Source organism: Argiope bruennichi, chromosome 9 (genome assembly GCF_947563725.1).
Source record: "Argiope bruennichi chromosome 9, qqArgBrue1.1, whole genome shotgun sequence".
Classification (NCBI taxonomy): domain Eukaryota; kingdom Metazoa; phylum Arthropoda; class Arachnida; order Araneae; family Araneidae; genus Argiope; species Argiope bruennichi.
Window position 1 is genome coordinate 62291733 of NC_079159.1, and position 24243 is coordinate 62315975.

General features: G+C 29.1%; 1 protein-coding gene across 3 annotated transcripts in view; it reads left to right on the plus strand.

Annotated features, from left to right (window-relative positions):
* Nucleotides 1-8072, plus strand: part of LOC129984303 (uncharacterized) — a 42607-nt gene extending 34535 nt beyond the window's left edge. For all 3 annotated transcript variants that reach the window (XM_056094161.1, XM_056094163.1, XM_056094162.1), the window contains exons 9-11: nucleotides 4256-4414; nucleotides 6472-6541; nucleotides 7977-8072. In XM_056094161.1, the coding sequence (XP_055950136.1) occupies nucleotides 4256-4414; nucleotides 6472-6541; nucleotides 7977-8065 (318 nt within the window). In that variant the 3' untranslated portion in view covers nucleotides 8066-8072. The remainder of the gene's footprint in view (nucleotides 1-4255; nucleotides 4415-6471; nucleotides 6542-7976) is intronic.
* The last annotated feature ends 16171 nt before the right edge of the window (nucleotides 8073-24243 follow it).

Sequence of the window (24243 nt, forward strand, 5' to 3'; positions counted from 1 at the left end):
GTGACTGCAAATGCAGTTTTGTGTCAAATCTTTGTTTCAATCGGCTGTGATAAAAGTATCTAAAAGATAAATTATTATTAATGGATACCAGGGATTAATTGCCAAGAAACTCCCAGAGGTTGGCACAATAGGTTCAGTAAAAATGCTAAATTCACGCCAGAGGTTTATATTTCGTAACTGTTGTACCCCAATGTCTTGTAAAGCGTTCTCTGGTATGGCAAATTTATTAGCGAGTATGCGAGTAAGCTTTAGAGAGACCCCTCGTGATGGTTTTTATTGAAGGTCGAAAAAACCAATTATTTTGAAAGTAAAAAAACTAGGGAAATTTGTAATTCGACACAGATATAATGTTTATGGCCAACCACGTTTGTTTGGATAAAATAAAATATGAAGACTAAAATTTTTTGTAGGTATTAAACATATAATATGCCTATGAAATGGAATTAAAATTATTTGATTTGGAGTAAAAGATGAGATTTGCATTTAGTAAATAAAAGTCATATACATAAAATGTTAAATTGAATTGAATTTAAACATTAAGGAACTCTTTTACCTATAAATTATAATCATCACAGCTAACTGCCATCTTGATGGATAAACCTGAAAAAGTAAAAGTCACGTCGTAGTAAGGAGATGGTAAAGAAAAGGGAAAATCACTGTTTTAATGGAATGCAATATTGAGCGTGATTTGCTAATTCAACAATTCTATAAAGGATAATATTAAAATCCGGTACAGACCATTTCTATAATATAGTCATACGACTTCTAATATAGTTTCTATTCTCGAAAAGAAAACTCGAAGTGAATTTCTTTTAAATGGTTGGAAAAATTATTTATTACGCAAATAATCACTGTTTTATGATATAAATGGTTTTATGTAATGATTAATTAATATCCAAGCATTTAGTCTGTCCATCAAAAGTAAATACAGCAGCGGCTTTTAATTTATCAAATAATGAACTCTATTAAAACAAACATAATCTTAAGAATTCTTTAAATGTCTTTGCTTCTTTAAAATTTGATATTTTAATTATTTTTGATTATAAATTTGTTATTTTGTTAATCAGAGTAACTAGTACGTTAAAAGAATCGAATTCTCCTAGGGAATAAATAAATAGTTTTAGTATATATTTTAAGTAAAGAGGAACGCTCTGCAATGCTCATGTTTTACGTAACATGTAATCGTAATGCAACTGCACATGTGCTCAAGCATTGCTAGTAGAATGAAACAATATGAGTAAATTAGAAGAGAAAGATAATCGATTTTAAAAAGCATTGAAAATTTCCATAAATACATTATGTGGCCATTTTTTAAAAAAAAATTAATAAGAATGAATATATGTATTTGTAGATCGAAGAGTGAAACTTTGTGTTTGAATAGATGAACGTAAAAGAAACATTTTCGGACACTTTTATATTATGAGAGTCGTATAAAGATTTTTTTTATTAATTAATGAAGCTTTATATTTAGAAGTATATACTTAGATGCAATATTTAAGGAAATAAATATTTTTCCATTTTTTTGAAACAAATGTGTGAAGCACACATAAAAATGTATTTAATAGTCAAAACATTCCATTTCAGCATTTTGTAAAATTTTATTGATTTAGATTTTTATCTTAATTTACTTTTTATTAAAAAAATCTAAATTGAATGTATATATCTGTTTGTCTGAGTGTATATTAATGTTATAATTCTACAACGTAATTAATTTTACTGAGAAAGTTTAATGGATAGCATTTACATCAAACACGCAGATCTGTTTAAATTTTTTGAATAAACATACTTTGCCATAATGCTTATTTGATATTTTCTCTGTATTATAAAATTGAACAAAAATAAGACTACATTTGTAAATATTTATAACTAACTTGTTGCTAGTCAGGTTTCGTGAAATTGTTGCACATATATTTTTTATTAATGTATTTGATTTTTTGCACACTGCTGCTATTTTAAAAAAACCAACAGACAAACAAACATTCACTATAGAATTATTGTGTTTAATTTGTGTTAGTCATTGCGAATACAGAAGTGATGCTCAAGTGATGCTCATAAAAATTGTAAAACTGTGGAACTTGTCTAATAAATAATGTTAATGGGATCATAACAAAAGTTAGAATAAAACAAAACTGGGTCTGAAAACAAGTGCAGCAAAAGAAAATAACAATTTTCTAGGAAAAAAAAATGCCTTTTAAGACATTTTTTTTTTAAACTTTGCATAATAAATAAAAATTAAGTAAAATAAATTAATGTAGCAATAATATGCTTAGAAACAGTAACCATTTCCTTAAATAAGCAAGTTTAATTAACTAACAAATACTAACAGCAGTTTAAACTCAATGATTTCAAAGTCAAACTTATACAATTCATATCTAAAATATAAGATTTTTTTTGAAAAAATGAGAAATTTTTTAACTAAATACATTATAGAGTAGAGAAATTTTTGAGTTAATGAAAGATCTTGAATTTTTAATTTTGATTTGAAATTTACCGACCTAAATGTTTTAGCATGGTAAATAAAAGAAATTGAAAGATGAATGAATTTGATGAATGGTGTATTTGAATTAAAAATCTTTAAATCAGCTAAGTTTCATCGCAATTCTTCTTTAATTTCGTAAACTAGAGAAAATTTAACGTCAAGGTAATCAACCTTTATTGTTAAATTTTACAACATATTAAAAATCTTTTACTTTAGATAATAATTCTACAATTATATAATATTTTTTAAATATTCAAAACTGACAAAATCTAACAACAAAAATTATTTTACTCTTCTAATAGCGTCATCTTTGTGGATGTCAATCCAGAACACTTGGTTGCAGAACACAAAGGCAAAATAGCTTTTGATTATGCTTTTATAAGAGACAATGTTTTACGAGAATAGTGTACGAAAGAGTTGAAAGAAGAATGCACGATTTTTTTTAGCACAAACGAGCAGCTGCATTACTCGAATACCAGCTGCCACCTACGGCAACACTATTTTGTTTCGTTTCACAACAGAGACATAACAGAATTTCTACTTTCGTAACAGTTCGTCTTCTGTTTCTGGCCGCATCAAAGGAAAGGAATAATAAAACCAGCATTCACTGCTGACTCAGGGCAATGCTGGATGATGGACAATTGAAGCGTATCGCTCACCTTTCTGGCAGAGAAGTTGAAATGAATAAAAATATAATTTTGTTCCCTTCTGTTATAAAAATGTGTTTGAATATTGATATACTTAAAGAGAGGAAGAGTGAAGATAAATACTCTCTTCATTTAACATATTCACCAGATTTTTCATCTTTAAAAAAATTTAACAAATGTTCAAAATTACAAGTTTGATTATCAAAAATCAAAGACCCGTTATTTATTCATATTGAAATATATGAAATGAAATTCTCAAATGATATATATTGTATGTCAAAGTTAATTAAATACACAAGTGGTAAGCATAGTTACGAGATCATAAAATATTACTTGACGGTTGAACATCTTTTTGAAAAAATGTTGCCGGCCATATGTGACAAACCTTAATGTTTATTTCCTCCAAATTTCAGTGAAATGCCTTATCTTAATTTTTTTATTGTTTTCTAAAGTAACATTTAAAAAAAATTCTTGCTTTCTAACCAAAGTGGAGACGAGGAATCAAAATCGAATAAAGTTGTAAAATTTCTCATTTTAAAATAGTAAATAAGAAACTTACATTTACATTTCTTAAATGATATATTGCCAACGGTTTATGTTCTTTTATACGTTCTTTTTGTTATTATCTTAATTTGAAGAATGAGACATTGTTTATTACCTCAACTAACGCTCTTTCTTGTTACATAATTAAATGTATAAAAATATAGACAGAAAATTAAGAATAAAAAACAGTGAAAGGTTTTTAAAATAATATCAGTTATATATTTATTAAATTTTGAAATTTAAAAATGTTTTACTGGTATATCAATTTGTCTCTAAAGATGGTTAGTAAAATAATGATGTGAGTTGTATTATAATTCTAAAAAAATAATTTCCGCGCTTGAAGGAACATTATATAATGAATTATCGGTGCATTATAGGAGCACTCTATAAGCATAATTCCCATGACAGTAATTGTGTTTAACGGAGATCGCTTTTAGAAATTGCTTTGTTAAGAATTTACTTTTGCCCTTTTACGAAAGAAAGTTTATTCAATAATATGTTTATTATGATATCATTGCTGTTTTGCCCTCCAGCATGAGTTGTAGTCAAATCTACGAAATTTAATTATATTTGTTTATTTTTCTAGTTGGATGTTCTTCCTGAGATTGTTCGAGCTGTAAAAGGAAGAGCTGAGGTATACTTGGATGGAGGAGTGCGAAAAGGTGGAGACGTTTTTAAAGCCTTGGCTCTGGGTGCAAAAGCTGTATTCTTTGGTAGACCAGCTATCTGGGGCCTAGTTCACAGCGTAAGACATTTTCTTTTTACAATGGGTCTCAAAGAAATTTTAAAGACTGCTTACGTTTCTGTTTCAGTGTATAAGATTTACAATTTAGGGAAATGAAATGCTGGTTCAATTTTTAGTAAATTTCCAATCTTGCGATTAAAAATAAGATTTCGATTTCACAAATTTAAGACAGATCAGACAGGTAATATTTTTCTCTAAAATATCTTTAGAAAATATCAGTAACTTCAAGACATCGCATTTCTTAAAGTTGTTTTTGGTCTCGTCGAAGTTTCATATTAAATCTTTAAACACTTTTTTAAAAATTAATTTTGTTTTGTAATCTTTATTGGTTGAAATAAAGCATGGAAGAAAGTGAAACAGACAGGGTTACAGCCTGCGCTTGGTATTTATATTAAAAATCTAGAGATTATATTAAGATTGGGATGATGGGTGTCTTTCTTTTATTCCTCCCAACTCATACTATTTTAATGGGCATAAAAGGCTTTAGGCAGGATAGTGGAAATAAGAACTAATCCACCGGTCATTATTTATTGAAATATTGAGGCACATGAAAACAATTTAAAATTTTGAGTAAAACTCTGCTTCATTTACAAGAAAAAACGCTAAAATTTTTTGCAACAATTAATGTAGAAAAGGGAAAAAAGTGGTAACAAATAAGAAAACATATTGCCACTGTGAATTTATATTTATAAAAAGAATCATTCATTTAATAATTTCTTGAGATATTTCAAATTGTGATGAAAATTATAATCAATGAGAAAATTAAACCCAAAATTTAAAAGAATATTTTTCTATAATTTAAAAATTAATTATAGCTTAAAACACAATAATAGAAACAGAGAATCGAATATCAACAGTCGTTGAAAATTTTTTTAATAAAATTCAAGTATTCGAGAAGTTAAGTGGAAAATCAAGGAAAACCGGACGACTGAATTTCCGAAACTTAAAATGAAAATATATATAAGAGAAGCAAAGAGGATGATAGTTTAAAGAAGATGGAACTTTTAGACTTGAATTATAATTTCGCAGTTTTGGCTGTTTTCAAAAGCTGATGTAGAATTCTATTTCGTTGAACACTTGTCTAGCGACAACAGATAGCGACAAGATATTTTCACATCAATTTCTTTTAGATAAAAATATTTAACGATTTTCGTGCATCAAACAAAATTTTGATAAAATCCTATAATAAAACGAATGATGACTAGAATTTAACATGGAATATTTTAAATTCAGAGTAGCCCAAATTTAAAGGAAATCTTTTTCCATAGCTTTATTAATCACATTCAATTATAAATTTTTATTTAATAGCAATATTTCTCTTTTTGTTTTTAAATAAGAAAACTTTTAATAACTAGAAACTTTTTGTTGCTGAAATCTTTTTGCTGAGAACTTTCAATAACTAAACATTTTTGTTTATTCCTTTTTTATTAAATTGATTACATAAAGCATAAACAAAAATTTTATTATTTAAATAATTAAATATTTTAATAAAATGGAAATCTTACAGATTAAATTTATTTGAAAACGCGTTTGAAAATGATGTCACGAATTATAAATTTGTAATCATTTTGCAACGCAGAAAACTAGAGTAATTTATTACCAGTTCAGAGGATTACCAAATAAACGAAAGTGTCAGATTAGTAGAAATTCTTTTCAAAAGACGAATTTTGATTGTAAAATCGATGTTTATTACACAAAATATCGCAAAATGTACAAAATTATGATATATCTAATAAATAACAAACAAAACAAATAACAAAACATAACAAAATGTGATTCAAAATACTATGGCAACGCACCAAGGAACTGAAATCCGCATGCAGTAAGCAATTTGTTTCACGCTTAAAATTCCTTAATCATTCTTTTGAAAATGTGGAACTTTAAAATTATGTCGGTTTGATGTAGTGGCTGTTACTGATTATTGAGAGCCTACTATTTATACTTATATTTAAATTAAGATGAAGTTTTATTCTTATGTAGTTTTTTTTATTCTTATTTATGTAAAATGAATGAGCGTAAATGCTAACCATTTCTTTTTTTCGTTTTTCTGCTATCAGGGTCAAGATGGAGTGGACAACGTTCTCAAAATTGTTAAGAATCAACTGGATACAACAATGGCTTTGACTGGTAAGATAATCTTAATTGAAATCTTTATTGGAAGGAAGGAATATCCTATATAGCAAGATATTTTTATTAAGATAACTACACATGATACCAGAGAAAAAAATTAAATTTGTATATAAAAACATCAGTACAAAAACAGAATACTTAAAGGTGGTAAATGTTGGCAATTACTCATTCATTAGATTATAACTGAGTAATTGAAAATAACTCATTATCAATTACTCATTAATTATTAATTAATACTCATTAATAATTATTAATCAATGATCATAATTAATTAGTATCATACATAATTATCATGCATATCATACATAATTAGTATCATACATAATTATCATGCATATCATACATAATTAATATCATACCTAACATTATAATTAATTAATACTCATTAATAATTAATTTTATCTCGGATTTTTGAGTACACTATTCATCAATAGGCTCTCAGCTTAGACTCATTCGGCATTATTCTCACCATCCAAGGTGGCGCTGTTTTTTATGATGATTAGCATGTGCTTTTGCCCTTAGTGTACAACTGAACTACTCTAAGGGCAACGAATATACAGAAAATCTAAAATAATTAACAAATATAATTTGGATAAGATTATTGACAGAGGACTTCTTCTCATTATGTAATAAAAGAAGGCATCTGAAAATTATGAAAACTAATATGATTATGAAAACAAATGTGAATATTTTTTCACAAATAATAAATAGATTTCAGTCTACATATCATTATCATTTGGGTTTCATACCAGTGTTCTCAAAGGCTTCGGTGCATTTAGCAAAATTTTCATTTCAATTTTCACGAAAAATTAATTAAACTCTTTAGGTTGATCTCAAACTATTAGGATGTTCGAACACATGAAATTTCATTTTGATAAACATACCTAAGAAACAAAATTTAACAATAACGGAAAAAACACAATTGCAGAGCTTATACTTTTAATATGAATTTCTTCTAATTTTAAAATATTTTATATTTTTATGAATATTGTAAACTTATTATTATGAATATTGTTATATTATTATGAATTATTGTAAACGAAATAGATTCTGGAAATCGATTTTTCATAAATTTGTTGCCAAACGGGGCTTCTCGAAGATATTGAAAGTTTAGTCAAATTATTCCATTAAATGATAATAAGTTTTGAAAAAGAAAAAATAGTGTATTATCTCTGGGAGCATGTACAGATAGAATTTAGATTTCAAGGCTTTATATATTTGTAAGCAAGTGAAAAAAAAAGATTATGAAATTCTGTTTTTAGTAATAAAAAAAAATCAAATTAAATAAAAATTTTAAAAAAGTGAATTAATGAATAAAAGTAGATAATAAATAAAATTTTGAAATGATGTGGTAAAATGGGACTTTACGCTTGATCCAATAATCTAAAAAGTCAATATATTATGTATTCATTCAAGCTTCTCTTTCTTTCAGGAGTGTCACACTTGAACGATATACAAAGATCTCATGTAATGAAGGACGATGCTTATTTCCCACCTGAAACAGAAACAAGAAATGAATAAAGGACTGGAAACATGGACTTTGCGTAGTTTATTTTTTCCTTCAGATACACTTTATTTATGGCATAATTAAATCGATAAGCTTCACAATATATAATACAGGGAAGTCACAAATCTTTTCTGTGAATACAAAAAAAAGTATAATTTGACATTTGATAGTTTCGATTATTGTAAAGACAGTTATAAATTTTTTAATAAAACCATTTATATCCGTAAATTTCAGCGTAAGTATCTTTGGTAGCTCGAAGAATGTCAAGACGGTATTCTATTTATTATCCGACATTTTGGCCGTGACTGTATTTATCACGTATTATACAACATTTTGGATGTTACATTAGACACAGCATTTATTATTTCAATTTTTTGTGTATGAACATTTTCAACTGGCGATGCAACACTCTATCTTTTATATAAACCCAAAAGAAAAAGATTTTGAGGACTAATACAAAGTGAGGTAGATCTATTTTTGTTATGTCTACGTTGATTCCATTTTGATACCTATCTAATATAATGCCACTATTTTTGCATTAGTTGCATCCTCTTTTGGACTGAAAAATGAGAATAAAACTGTTCCATAATAAAAAATATTGCTATATTATATTCGATGTTTTTTCCGTAATAATGCTTAGTAACAAGGGAAAGCTTCGTGATTACCTCACATTATCCTTCTTTCATTTACCTGTTTTTAAAATTTCTCATTTTTTTTCAATATTTTTTTATCATTCCCATTAAATTAAATGTAATGTGTTAATGTAAGTAGTTTCCCACGATTTATTTTTCCCTCAGAACACATTAGGATTTCACTAGTCCTTTGAAAGATAGAAAAGTACATTATCCTATTTTAAAAATATATCCATCATCATCCGTGCATTGGACTTTAACTGCAAATTTTCTGCAAATATGCATGTGTCTAAAATTAATTTTTTCTTGAATTTTGGTAAATTCCATAATACTGGGTTGGCAGGCAGGATACTTTTTTACGATTTTCATTTAACGACTCAATCTCAGGAATTTAATTAATTTTTGTGACGACAGGAAAACATGCAGTGCTGTGATTAATGGTATCAGAAATCAAATAGCAAATTTCTAAATTGACAGATTAGACAGCAGCCTAGGGCCGCTAGGCTGTAAGGGCGCTACAAGCAGGTCAATTAAAAAAGTTATTAAAAAATAAAATAAATCAAATTATTTTTTTAGCTGTCAGATAAATAAGATGTAAAAATGCCGACTCTATGCATGATAAAATACTAGGATAATATTAAATTTTATCATAAATAATTGACCAAGTTCCTATACATTTCATTATGTTCATTTAGTTAAAAGACTATTTATAAAGTTGAACATATGCTTCAACAATTTTGTGTATAACCATAAATGCCGGGCAGTCTTCAGTCATAATATGTAGATAAAACAAATATTCACAAATTTAATAAAATAAAAAAATATTAATTTAGAATAAATCATTAATATATTAAAAATGTACTGAAATTGTTTGTCTAATTAATAAAATATTAAAAGAATCTTAAAAGAGAAGAAAGAATATTAAAAGAGAAGAAAGAAGAAAGAAAGAAAAGAAAGAATAGAAAAGAAAGATTTTAATATTAAAGAAATATTAAAAGAATATAGAAAAGAAGAAGAATAGAAGAAGTTATCCATCTCATTAAATATAAAAAGAATCTAAGTTATCCATCTCATTATCAACAGCATACATCTTCTCATAATGTAAACTGACTATGACTGCAAAATACTTAAATTCTCCCCTGGTAATAACTTAATGGATAGTTTCCGTTTGACTGTCTATTTCTGTAAGAATTTACCTTCAAACGATGCAGATTCAGTATAATTATTCCGTTTAATATATTATATAAATTCCATATTCAGCGTAAAAATTCTTGCTCATAAACAGGAAAGAGAAGGTAGATTCTATTGACCACAAATATTAAGAGCCTCTCCCACCATTTCACCATTCGCTCCTCTAATTTCAAAAGAGCTAGAACTTTGTGGATGAAAGAGGATGATGAGAGCGTTCCAACGAAATGTCACGAATATAGGCTAAAAAACAGTTGCAGTTGAAACGTGGAGTGTGAATCACATTTCAGCCCATGACATCTAAGCTACTGAAATTATACAAAACTTTTCAATCCAGATGTGGTTCAATATAATGAAACAACAGTACAACAATTCTTTTATTTTCAGTTGTAAAAAACAATTATGGGAAATAAAATTTTCATACATTCATAATTTATTCTACTCTCTTCTAATACTTATTCTCCATGGTTTAAAGTAAAAAATTTGTTATTTGGCTGCTTCGATTTATAATTTTATGGTTTTTTCGGTTTTCAGACATAATCCTTATAAGAACACTAATGATTACAATGGTTCTTATGACATGAATTCAGCAAGCGTTTTGCATATATTCGTTGATTGTGTTTCCTAGAACTCCAAACCAATAAGTTTTGAAAACTTTCTCGCATATTCTTTAGTAAAGATGTTATCCTAAAGAGCGCCTTGCATAGTATCGTCTTATAATAGTTGCGAAATAGTAACCTTTGATATGAATTTAGCATTTTTACTGAGCCTATCATGTGAACCTTGGCGAGTTTTTGGCGATTAATCCCTAACTGCTAATAATAGTATCCGAAAATCAAATTTATATTTTAGACACGTTTTCTGAACCGACTGAAACGAAAATTTCACACAAAACTGCACTTATAGTCACAAAATCCTGTACTAAATATAATATATTTAAATCATCGCGTTTACCCGTTTCTGAAAGTACCGACCGACAGACGATCAATTACGTGATGGATTTGGCTCAAAATCTGATACATATGTATATTATAGATGTTAAATCTGTGTAACGAACTTTATCTAACTAGCTCTCTTCTCTTTGTAAATATCATGTTAACTCATATTTGAACAGCCGGACTGATGGACTTATTCTGATAAGATTTTACTCAAAATTTGGAAAAAACCTGCAAATTTGGTATAAAGATCATATACCAAATTTCAAGCACGTAGCTCAAAGTGTTTATGAGTTATCTTTGTCATAGACAGATGGACATTTTCTAAAAATGTGTTTTTTGATCTCGGAAAGGTCTTAAAGTGGATTCGTTAAAATCTCGGGTACGAAGTTTTTGATGAATACTCTACATTCTCTATACTACGTATACGAGAAAATAAATATACAATGTGATGAAAATTAAAACATCCTTACTCTCACCTCTCTATAAAGCAAACTACTCAGAGTAAAGGCTTCAAAATAGGTGAACATACCATTCAAAACATGGGGGGACGGATTACGGGAAAAAATAGACCCTGAAACACTGATAGGTGGTACTGTACAGCAAAAAAATAGTTTGAAAAGTCTCAAAATACATATTTGTAACACATTTTATTCGAATGTATCAAACATTCAATCAGTAGCACCTTATCGATGCTTACCAGCTTGTTCAACTGCGGATTCTAATTGCTCGATTGAGATGCTTCTCACGTGCAGAGTGATAGTGTCTTTCAAATCTGCCAAGGTTACCAGACGTCCTCGATAAACAAGATTTTTGTAAGTATCCCCAAAGACAAAAATCGCAGGGATTAAGATATGTAGAACGAGATGGTCAGGTTGCAGGTAAGGATGACGAATATTTTACGAGCGGTTATTACGTAACCAATATCATAAAGTCGCAAATACCAGTGATCAATACTTTTCAAAGAGGGGTGTGATTCAAATCCTTGATACGATTGTGGTGAGGTTCATGCAGAGTGTTGTATAAAGCATTTTATCGTTATTAGGAAATTAACTCTTTATTTCACTAACAACCATCGGAACATCACTGCTTAGCGCACGTATACATAGAACGGGGATTTTCCCGGGCGAAGTATTGACATAAATTGTATTAGGGAAAGTAGATAGTTAGCGCTTTAGAATGACATGAATGAAAGGTGGCGCTAAGATCACTACACGATCTTACTGGTGATATTTCGATTACAGATTTTGGATCACGATAGAAAGTAACAATCGATACAATATCACAGAAATTAACCGGAGCGGTGACTTCACCGGAAAGTAACAATCGATACAATATCACTGAAATTAACCGGAGCGGTGACTTCACCGGAAAGTAACAATCGATACGATCTGCCCAATGGAAGCTCTCGAACAAAACAGAATAGGAGAAATCTGTGATTGAATTGAAAAGTGAACGGACCTGTTATTGGAATTATCGTATCATGAAATTTATCGGAGCGGTGACTTCGCTGGAAAGCGTGAAGTCGCCGCTCCACTTCATTTCCGATATACGCATTTGATGATGCATTATTCCATACAAATCCTTTTTTATTGCTTGTGACTTGACTTTGTATATATTAAGTTTACTGCTGGCTCCATCTACTGGTAGAATATAGAACTAAAGTAAACAGTTTAAAGAAATGACATATTTAATTCAAATTTTTCAAAATATGGTTTATTTCAATAAAGAAATTAAATAAATAGTTTTGAAAAAAATCAAATTGTAAATCAAGTAAGCTGAAATAGATAAATTAATTCAATCACACGTTACTTAAATTAGTAAATTAAATATTAATTACAATTAATAAATTTTATATTTAATATTAAATAATAATTTTTAATTAATTTAATAATATGATTGAAATAACAGATATTTGGAACAAATATTTAAAAATAACAATAGAAAAATTATTTGTTATTCAAAAAATCGTGGATTATGTACCTCTAGTTGCCGGCAATGCACGACTAATTACTCTATTAGTAGTAAAATGTTGCCGAAGAAACTGCTGTACACAGAATCCAATGCATGGAGACGCTTCATTTTGTAGAAAGATAATTGAATCAAGACATTGGCGCTGTTGCATTTGGGGTGCAGCAACATTTTTGAGCATGTTTTGGTACCTGCTGGTCTGCGTAAATTCTCAAGTTCACGAAATTCACGAAGTGCAGCTGCAGCATTTCCTTTGTTTTCATAAAACAACTTCAGAAGCAGAGCGCGGAGCCATCGCTGATAAAAATGACATTTTCCCAGCTTTATCCCTTTTATAATTAGAACAGTAGCAGCAAAACAAGGATTTATGCAAATTTTTGTGCTTATAGTGCGAAATTGCAGTTACAACGACAGTTACAGTTTCTTCACTTTTTTTTTATCTTCTTTTATTTCATTTCAGCAATAGAAATTAGAAAGGAAAAATTCCATACCACAAGTGGTTTTTTTCCTGATTATTTGTATCTTTTTAGCATGTTTTCTGTTGTACAGCGGCATCTGTTAGTGTTTCTGGAACTAATTATTTTGAAGCCTTTACACTGAGTAGTTCCCTGTATAGAGAGCTCAGAGTAGGGGTGTTTTAATTTTGATCACATTATACGTATATTGTTGGAATAGATCTGAACAATTGCCCTTTCAGGATGAATTTAAATAGCTTAACTAAACGAAGAACTAATCACTATGTTCTTTCATTTAAAAAGGATTAGAAATTACGTATTTCTCTTAAAGACAGAGGGCCAAAAGAAACCATTGGGCATTAGAACGTTTCCCAGCCAAAAATCTGGAAAGTGAGATTATTTGGTATTTGGATTAGTATCCGTGACAAAATTAAAATGCATTGCTTGAAATAACCAGCAGGAATGATTTCCCCGACATTTTCTTGCATATTTTAAAATAAGATCTTATCCTCCTTATGTCGCATAAAATTGTGGATCTTGAGTGGGACTTCTAATACCTTGCATGGGATTGGAGAATGATAGTTACGAAACATAGAGTTTTGGTCTGAATCTTCTTAAAAATTTTTGGAATAAGAGTTTATTAGAAAATTTTGTTTTAAATAGACTGAATTTAAAACAAAATTTAAGTCCCCTAACAATTGTTTCCCACGTGCATTACTTACTCCACTGATTCCTGTGAATTGCGCTGATTCTTGTTGAATTGCAGAATGCTCATAAAAAAAGTAGAAACATTCTGCACTGAAGTTTTTTTATATATTAAAGAATATATATTTTGTGAATTATGTAGTTTCTTAAGGGATTATTCCATAAAAATTACATTGATTCAATAAAAAAAAATCAATGTACTACGATAAGAAAGCAAAATTTTATTGTACATTTTTTATATTCAATTATATTACAGGTAGTGAATTTTTTAAACAATATTTTAAAATTGGACGAATTTAAAAGAATTAGAATAATTTTCATTTCATTATCTATTTCTGAATCTGAATCGTAACTGGCATGAAATTAAATAAAATGAAAAATGCTATTAAAAGCATACTTCAGACAGAAAATGATTCAGTATAGAAAAATACAGTGATTATAGAAAAATAACGAGTATTCAAAATATAAACGAATATTGATAATCAAAACTGGAAGAAAAATTTTTAAGTGAATATATATATATACTCTGCTTCAACCAAAATAATGTAACATATTATTTAGCCGACAGGATTAGTGCAGAGTGCAGGTTTGAAGACATAGACGAGCCGTTGTATTTTTACTTTCGTTTTATTCTCTCTTAATATCCATCTCGGGAAAGCAATTTATTTACAAGCAGATGCAACGCAGCACAAAAGCAGGAATAAGGAAAAAAGCAAAAAGGGACGAACAAATGATCACTAGTCTTATATAACATAGGATTTCCGGCCATGCGCCAATTCAATACACGTGGTGAACTTTGACACCTTTTCAAGGGCACCTAAGGGATCACCTTCATTTGACGTAGATTGATTGCCCAGTAATTTTTTACAGAGGAATTAATTAAACCGAAAGTGGAATTGGATCACGGAATAAGAGAATATTTTTAGAATGAAGTTACTATGAGCTAAATTAAGATAAAATCTTGGCAATTAATTAAATTGAAATTAGATTTAAAATATCATTATATATATATATATATATATATATATATATATATATATATATATATATATATATATATATATATATATATATATATATATATATATATATATATATATATATATATATATATATATATATATATATATATATATTTGAGAAATTCGCAATTAATTGCAATTAAAAAAATCACTCGAAACTGCACATTCCTATTCTCCAAAGTATATCTGTGCCAGATTTCGTGGTTAAGGGTAGTCTGTCCTACAACATCCTAACTTTCATATAAACACATACTCATAAACATTCTCATTTATTATTAGTTGAGACTAGTCATCATGCTTTAATACACAATATATTTTTTATACATGTTAATATTAAATTTCTAACAAATCTCCATTTTTAAATGACAGTTTTATTTTGTTTAATTTCATTTTATTAATATTTTTATAATGTAATTAATAATTTTTGACATTAAAGATTCCCAATCCCTTTGTTCCGTTGGAATCGGCGCATTTATGTCTTTTCTTATAAATAATAACACCATTCTGTTCAGATAATTTCTTATGAAGTTCAAAAATATAAAAAAATTAAAACCATTACATCGCTTTTTTGAAGATAGGTCATTTAAAACATCATGATCTTTAAAATTCACAATCAAATTCTAATTCCAGAATGTTCGTTTTGAGGTTTCAAAATATGCAAAAAATGAGCTAAATCTATTTACAAACTTATGCTTCTAAGAATAATTACCTCAAACCAACCAGCAACTGGCACCATTCGAGTGTTACAATGTATTAAAACACCTACAGCCAAAACTATATAGGGCCCTGACGTAAAAAGCCAAATTCACAGAAATTGTAAAACATTTCTCCAAACTGTTCACCTTGTTCTTTTAATCAGAACTTTGAAACCATTAATTCGAGAAAATATCACACACGATTGAAATAGTTTCGGCTGAATACCATCCTTGCCTCCATTGTTCTAGTGCCGAAATTTAGTTCCCAGTCTGGTGTCGTATTCGCTATTTGCAAAAATGCGACGCGGCATGGCGAAAGCAGCATTCTGTTCCAAAATGTGTGCACTTTAAAAGCGACCGCGAGCTGCACAGAGAACAGTGAGTGAGTGTCCAGAGCTGGGATTAAGAATGAAGGTATTCCTGGTCATCGCGGCTTTAGCCGCCTTGGCAGAAGGACTCGGTAAGTTGATCGGTCAGTTATCTTTGCTTAAAATGTAGTGCATTGATAAGATTCTTGAGTGATATTTAGTCTGGTTAATTATCGTTCGATGAATGTTTTAGTATTATAATAGCTTAATATACGATGAGTTGGTAAGGTAAATATTATAAATATATAAATGCATGTCTTATTTGAAAAGATGTTATGATTAGAGAAACTGATTTGCTAACACGAAGATAGAATCTTTAATTATCTAAAAAGTAAAATTTAGATCTAATTCCATATGGGTTTAAATTACGCACAGTTTTTATATTTCCTTTTTTCTTTTCTTGTTTTGATAAAAAGAAAAAGGTTTCATTTTCAGCTGCCAGCGAGTTATAGATAAAAATAAAAGTAGCTGAAAGTAAAATAATTTTGTTATTTTTTTCCTAATAAATTAAATAAATAATAATGAATGAATAATTAATAATGAAATTTGCCGAGAACAGGCTGCTAATTTCCTAATTGGTATCAAATTAAAAAGCATTTCTAACATTAAAAAAAGTGGAAACCAATAATTATTAAAAATGTTAATTTATTACTAACATATTTATTGTATTCTATTTTAGAAAACTATTCTGAGCATGAAAAATACTTGAAATAGTAAAAATATTTTTATTGAAGAACAAAATTCTTGCTGATATTTGCTTTAAAGATCTTGTTTGGCTCTGAAAGTAGTCCTAATGACTGAATCCGTCATATATTCGGAATATGGTGTTATTTTTTCAATATAAATTAATTAGAAAAATGAAATTCGTAAACAATAGTCTGCTTAATTGGTATCAAATTAAAATGTATTTCTAACATTCTAAAAGTGAAAACAAATAATTATGCCATGTTTATTTATTACTAACATTCTTATTGTATTCTGTTTTAGAAAACCATTCTGAGCATGTAAAATACTAGAAATAGTGTAAACATTTTTATTGAAGAACGAAAATTTTACTGGCAATAGCTTTTGAGATCTTGTTTAGTTCTGGAAGGTAGTTTTCTAGATCAAGTCTGTTATATATTCGTAATTCTATCATTCCAAAGTGCAGATTTGCATAAATAATCTTTTTAAAAAAAGATTTTTTAATGTACTACAATTATTTTTAAGGTCAAAGGAAATGGCACAGCACAGGTCGATATTGTTCAAAGTATACTTCATCTTAGTCAGAGTCATCAGTTGTAGATTAGCAAATGCAAAACCAGGGCAAGCTATCATTTTTGTCCCTTTTTTACATCTAATGTAACGAAAGATACATATGTACTATAATTGAATTCCAAATAAGTCCTCTCCAAGCTTTGCGCCCTTTAGAAATATTCTGTCCACAACTTTCTGATATATTTTTAAATTTGGTTTTTTAGCAATTGAGTATATGTATTGGGCATTTATCTTTTAACTGACTGGACAAATTTAAAGTCAAGACCATGTACTAAATTTAATTTTTATAGCTCTTAATGCTTCTTTAGGTACCTTGTTCCCATACATATGAACAGACAGATTGACAGATAGCCGACTCTTCAGCGAATATTATTTCAAAATTAAATTCTACATTTCATCCCTGTAACTCATACTCATAGTTTAGTCATTACGTTTTTGATTTGTCGGATTAATTGCATGCATATGACTTTCTGGCAAGTTTCATCCAATATTACACACCAACCTGTAACTTTGTTGCAAAGACCTCATATAATATTTTAATGGCCTAATTATTTTTGTCTTTTAGTTATCACTTTCAAAGACCGACATCATAGACCGAATTATTTTTTTCAAACACGTGAAAAATCTATAATAAGAAAATTCATCATGATCATTCATGAAGCTCCTTTATATTAAAAATAATTTATATTTTTGTTTCATGCACATAAGAAAAATATTCTGTCTAGTACATTTTCAAGGGTCTAAAATTAACTATAAAAAACTGTAAATGTCTGCTATACTATTTCTTGCATCATTGCTTTCGAGTTTCAATTTTGATCAACATGGCGTCTTTTAATTTCAAAATTTGGGGCCTTTTTTTCCCCAAACATTTGTTGCATAATAAATCCAAGATTCTTATCATAAAGCTTTCTTTTCATCTATTACACCAACCAATTTCGAAAATCAATCATCATTTTTCTGTGTATACAAAAGCGCAGCTGTTAATGTTTATAAACAACGTACATTTTCGAATTTTGTAAGAGCTGAGTTTGAAGATTTTAAGCTTACTTTTCTGTTAGGCAGCTGCTTAGTTCGCAGATACGAATAATCATTTAGGTTTCTTTATCTGTTGTTGAGTTTCTAAAGTATTTTTTTTGGGGGGGGGGGTATGATTTCATACCATAAAAAATCACATCGAAAAAAAGTTTTGACTATGATAAAATTTCATGCTAAATCCACAGAATTAAAGAATATTTTAAGTGGCTTTGTTTGATAACTTTAATATAGTATAAACAATTTAAAAATTTATTTGGATATGCAGAATTTTAGGTATGATGCTATTTTCAGAGAAATATAATACATTTTTAATTCCACAACCTTTTAACCGGGTAATTAACTTATATTCAATTCGCTTCCATTAAAACACTTCCTTAAACCCGGATAACAGGTTAAATAAAGTATGCATTTTAAAAATTGATATCAATTATCCAATAAAATTAGTCTATCAATGGGCATAATTATGGTTATAAAAAATACGCCAAGATAAAAACAAATTGCAAATTTGAGCCACTTCTACTGCTTAATTTAGTTTTATTTACGTCCCGTTTTAAAGCAACACTAGGTCTATTTTGGGACGGACCTCGTAATTTTGAACCGTGGTCAGATGACGAGGACGAATCCTGAGCTGGCACCCCCTTCTCCACACCACATCACACCAGCAGGGGGGGGGGGGACGTTTGGTGCGGACGTTTAACGTGCACCAGACCCGCTTACACGACTGTTCTTCGAAGGAATCGGTTTCGAACGAATCCGAATCCGAGACTTTACCACCAGGCCACCAAAGGGCCAATTCTGGTGCATTCTTATCACAAACAATAATCTATGGAAGATTTTTTTTCTTAATAACTTTCCTGATTTATGGAAATTATTTCTTGGGATTTCCCTAATATTGCTTACCTATTTCAAATTCTATTATCATGTAATTATTTATTTTGCTTTCAAGACACAGATAGAATTTGATCAATGAAGAAAGAACTTTCAGATTACCGAATCTCATTTCTTGTGCAATCACACTGACTGTTTCGATTACTGCACGAATTACTTTGGAGTGTACTGATGCAACCTGCAAAAGAGAAGCTTGTGAGAAGTTGATGCCTTTGCTTTCTCATATCAGGATTTTCAATGAACATGGAAAGGAGGGGCCAGTTAAGTGCTAATTCCATGTTCTCGGATTGACTTTAGGGTGAACTTGGTTCATGGGATTTGGTTCTTGACAGAAAATGGACTAGTGTAGGTTTTTTGCATTAGGAGCAACGTAATGGAAATCTATTTTGCTGGTGTTTTATCTTACAGTCAGTCTATTGCTTTATTTTTTCTAAATTATCAAAAAACTCAAAAATTTTGAATGATTTTTATGGTTATTCTATTACATTTTGTTCTGATATGAGCTACCATTTCAAGTCTCTGCAGTTTTTAAAAAGTATATCTTATACCTTTATTATGATTAGGATTTACCTATTTATAGAAAATGGGAAGGCTTAAAAAGCAGTATAATAATTTCAAATTGTAAAAGCTAATCAGGAAAATATACATTTCTCTTATACAATATTTTAATAAGAAATTTATCGCCAAAGACGTTTATACGTTTAAAGCTATAGTATGGAATAGCATTTTTTTTTTTTATAAAACTCCATATTCACAAAAGTTTTTGAAAATATATTTCTTTCATATTCCCTTCATAGTCCTCTAACTTAAAATAAATTTTAATTAAGATGATTTTGGAAAACAACTCACGTCCCTATGAAACGTCCAATTTATACCTTACCTTGGCGAGATATAACGTAAGCATTATTCCATTGATTTCCAGAAAAATCCCGTAACTCCTGAAATATTAGTGCTAGAGCTTCAATTCTCAAACTTTCTAAATCTTATGAAATGTCACCAAGATCCCCAAAAAATTTCGCCAAGTCTGCAATAAAGTCTCAAAATTGGTCGCCAAGCCGCAAGCTTGCAAACGGAGAAACCGATCCTTCTCTAGCTGGCACTAATGCATAAAATCTGATTCGTCTGAAACATTTGCACAGAAATATTATAAAAATACAAAATATTTACAAATTTGTAACAGTATTTAGCTTTTTCCTCCATGGCTTCCAAGATGATATATGTTTATTGATACTCCATCACTGCACCACTGTAAGGCAGGGAGGGACATTGCTTTTAATTTCATTCAAGCTGCATCATCATCTTATTTTTTCAGTTTACCATTTAAGAAGGACTATAAAAACGTATCCGAAGAAAAAAAGGCACGCATCTTCAGTATGAAATACATGACTTCCTTTCATCTAAGAGATTTTACTGCTTGAATAGACATCACATAAAAAAGAGCATTTAATATGATCTATGAATGTTTATTATCTTTTTTCTCATAGAAATACGTTATAATTCCAAAAATTGCCAAAAAGGAAAAAAAAACAACCGGTTATCAGTTACAAAATTTATGACAGCTAAGGGTAACGTATTTGGATGAATTCCATCTATAACTTGCAAAATAGTATTTTTGATGGGCTATCATTGTGATAACGGAGAACTAACGTAATTTAACTAACATCACAAACAAAAACTTAACGGAATTTAGTCTAGTAATTTTTGTTCAGTTGTTGCCAAAAATCACATGGAAAATTATTTCTGGTAGATAATATTTAGTTGTATTAATTATTGCGATGACTCCAATTTTTACAAGGAAAAATACAAAATTCCAAAAAGAATAAATGGAATAGATGATTCAGGCTATCCAATATTTTATTTTGATACAATTGCTTCATATTTAGTTTCAGCTTCCTTTAGCAATAACTTTTAGAATTAAATTTTTTTAGAAACAAAATCCAATTTTCTACCTATTGCAGAAGTTAGAGGATCTCAAAACTATAAGAAAGTTAATGCCAGTCTTAGATTAAATTTGATTTTGATGGCAGTCATCTGCCCCGCTTGCCTGGAAAATGATGCTAAATGTTCATGAAAATGAAACTAGGATCATAAACATTTTGAAATAAGAGAATAAAAATCCAGAAACTTGATACCTATCAGTTGTGATTGTAATAATCCACATCTCAATTGTTGTTGTTGTTGTTGGGTTTATTGGCACAAGAGTCATTTTTGGCCATACTGCGCCAAGCGTATGGTTCAAAAGCCACATCTCAAAGACACGGAGATTCTGGCAGATATGTATAATGATAAATATCTGCTTTATAACTTCACCTGAAGTTTATTCGTGATCGACTGAATTGTATATTTTCTATATATCGTATATTGTATATTTTCTACAAGATGAAAATAAATTTACAGACAATATCTACATTGAAATGAAAGTTCCACACTGCTCTAATGTCCCTAAATCCAGAGTAAACAAATGATTTTTTTTTGTGAAGACATGAGGTACATAAAAGCATGATAATCTAGAATAAATAAATTTTATTCTCTTACTAACAAATTATCTAGACAACCTTTCTTCAAAGATGGTGCCAGCATTAAGCCCAATCATTTCTCAAAACGATTCGTTTGATATCGCGCAATTATTTTAAAATATTGGATCTTTTCAAGTAGTTGCAACTCTTGGCTAACCTATAACTCTTTTTGAGTTACATTTCCATATTTCACTTCTCTTATAAAGTACTGTGTCTATGCAATAAGGTTCTTTGGTCTGGAGTTTTCGGATCGCAGTAATTTTTCCTTTCATAACTATATCCAGTGGGCTGATTTTGTGACATAATTCTGCCTTTTATGATTTTTACTATACTGTTCATAAAATCAATCGCAAAATAATTGCCTGGGTTGGTCATATTGCGTATGTACATTTCATTATTTTTCGATTAGCTCAGATGCTTTGCTTTTGTTCATGGAGTATATAATGTTATACACATACATGGTTCTCAATTATTTATTTACAATTTATATAATTATTTTCTTTTCTTACGAAACATGCAAGACTTTTTCACGATAGTATATTTTGACCGATTATAGAAGGTTTAAATATAACTATTTGTTGTCAACATTACTTTACTATTTTACTTTAAGTACTTTAATATTTTTTCTATAATATAGTATTTACAGCTGATGTTCAGCTTCACGTTCAGCATTCTAAAATCGTCATTGACTACATATAATCAACCAAATTCTTATACAAAGCTTTCCACCAAATATCTTTTTATCCTTAAAAACCTTGCAAAATGATTAATATTCTTTTAACTGTTAAAAAAGTAACAGCAACGCATTACAAATGATAAATATTAGGATCAACATTGCATTTGCTTCATTAAAATAAATTGTGAGAACCTTAATTCGAATCTGCATAATATCTTTTTCACTTAATTTCTGAACTAATCTAGAGAATTAAGGTCTTTAGAACGAAAACATTATCCAAAGAGATCTTGATATATTTTTTTACATCTGTTTTTTTTTAAATGGGTATGGGTTTGGTACATCTTATTATTATTTCTCCCAAATTGATGACTGACATCCAAAGAAAATGATTAGGAAATTATTTCAGTAAAATTTCTTAAACTACTTAAAATCATAATTGCTAGATAGGGAATTTTAAAGTTAATTGCTTGTATTACGAATCCATTTTATTTCCTAATTAATCGCTACATTTTATTTTGGTTACTTATTGCTTTTTCCATACATATAAGAATTGAAAGGAAGTTTGAGATTTTCCATCTTGTCCAAGTGATTTTCGCTTTTAAATTATTGATTATATAGATTTATATAAATAAAATTTTGGAATCAACATTTTACTATAATGGATTGAACACAAATCACGATTTTTTGGGCATTCCAAGATGGATCTGGAGATGCATTGCGTCCTCATAATATCTTGTATTCCAGATCTTCTTACAACAAAATTGGACCTTGTAAATATCATATGTTCAAATGTTCTCTCACGATAAAAGGATCAAAATAAAGAGAGGTACCTCCTTAGATATGTCTTTGTAAAATTATTATCGATAAAAAGTGAGAGATCCGTCCCCAAACAGATCTTGAATTGTTTTGGAAGGGACGTTGTTTTGGCTCAAATAATCAAAATGCATTAATAGTAAGAATAAAGCGCACATTATGCACCAAACTGCTTATTTATTGCAAAGATTATTCTACTCACGTATAGCAACAAAAAGTTTTAGCTGAAAAGAAATCTTAATAGTTTTATGACAATTTAAAGCTTCTGTTTTAAGAACTATTTCTATTTTTGACATACTGGTTCTAGTTTTCGAAATAATACACATATTCTTAACATTTCAATGGCATCTGCAACTATTAAAGCATGCTACTGATTTTAATTTCTTATCTATTTATTTGATACATGTTATGATTTTATATGTATATTTAATAACACAATAAAGTTAAATGAAGTACAGGATGGTTGAAATTAAGTTCACAGTATTTAAAGTCTGGTAACTCCGTTTCTATTCAATGGATCCAAATAAAATTCTAAATATGAGTCGCTTTCGAGGTTTATGTCAGAGAAAATAGTTTATAATATTGAATAAAAATGGCATTTTAATGAAGTAAGAAAAGAGATAGCTGATAGGAATTCAAGACTGATAGGATAGTAGAACAATTTATTTATTTACATACTTCTATGTATTATGTGCATACATAGTTTGTCAATAATATGTTGACAGCAAACCATGTTTGTTATTGATAGTCACATGTAACATAACAACAGGAATGGAGACATGGAAAAGGATGATGATTTTCAATTTCTCCTCATGAGTTACCTCTGTGATAAATGCGATCTTTGAGAATATTCGTAGCTAGAAGTCATAAAGGTTCAGATTCAATGAACTTGTTGGCAAGGCAAATCATAAAGTACACGAGATGGCACAGCCATCAGGGAAGTAAGCTTGAACAACATGCTTTACGCTCTTTGCTCTATGAGCAGCTGCCTCGTCTTGCGTGAGCATTGTTGTGGTCGAAATTGATTCTTTGCCTG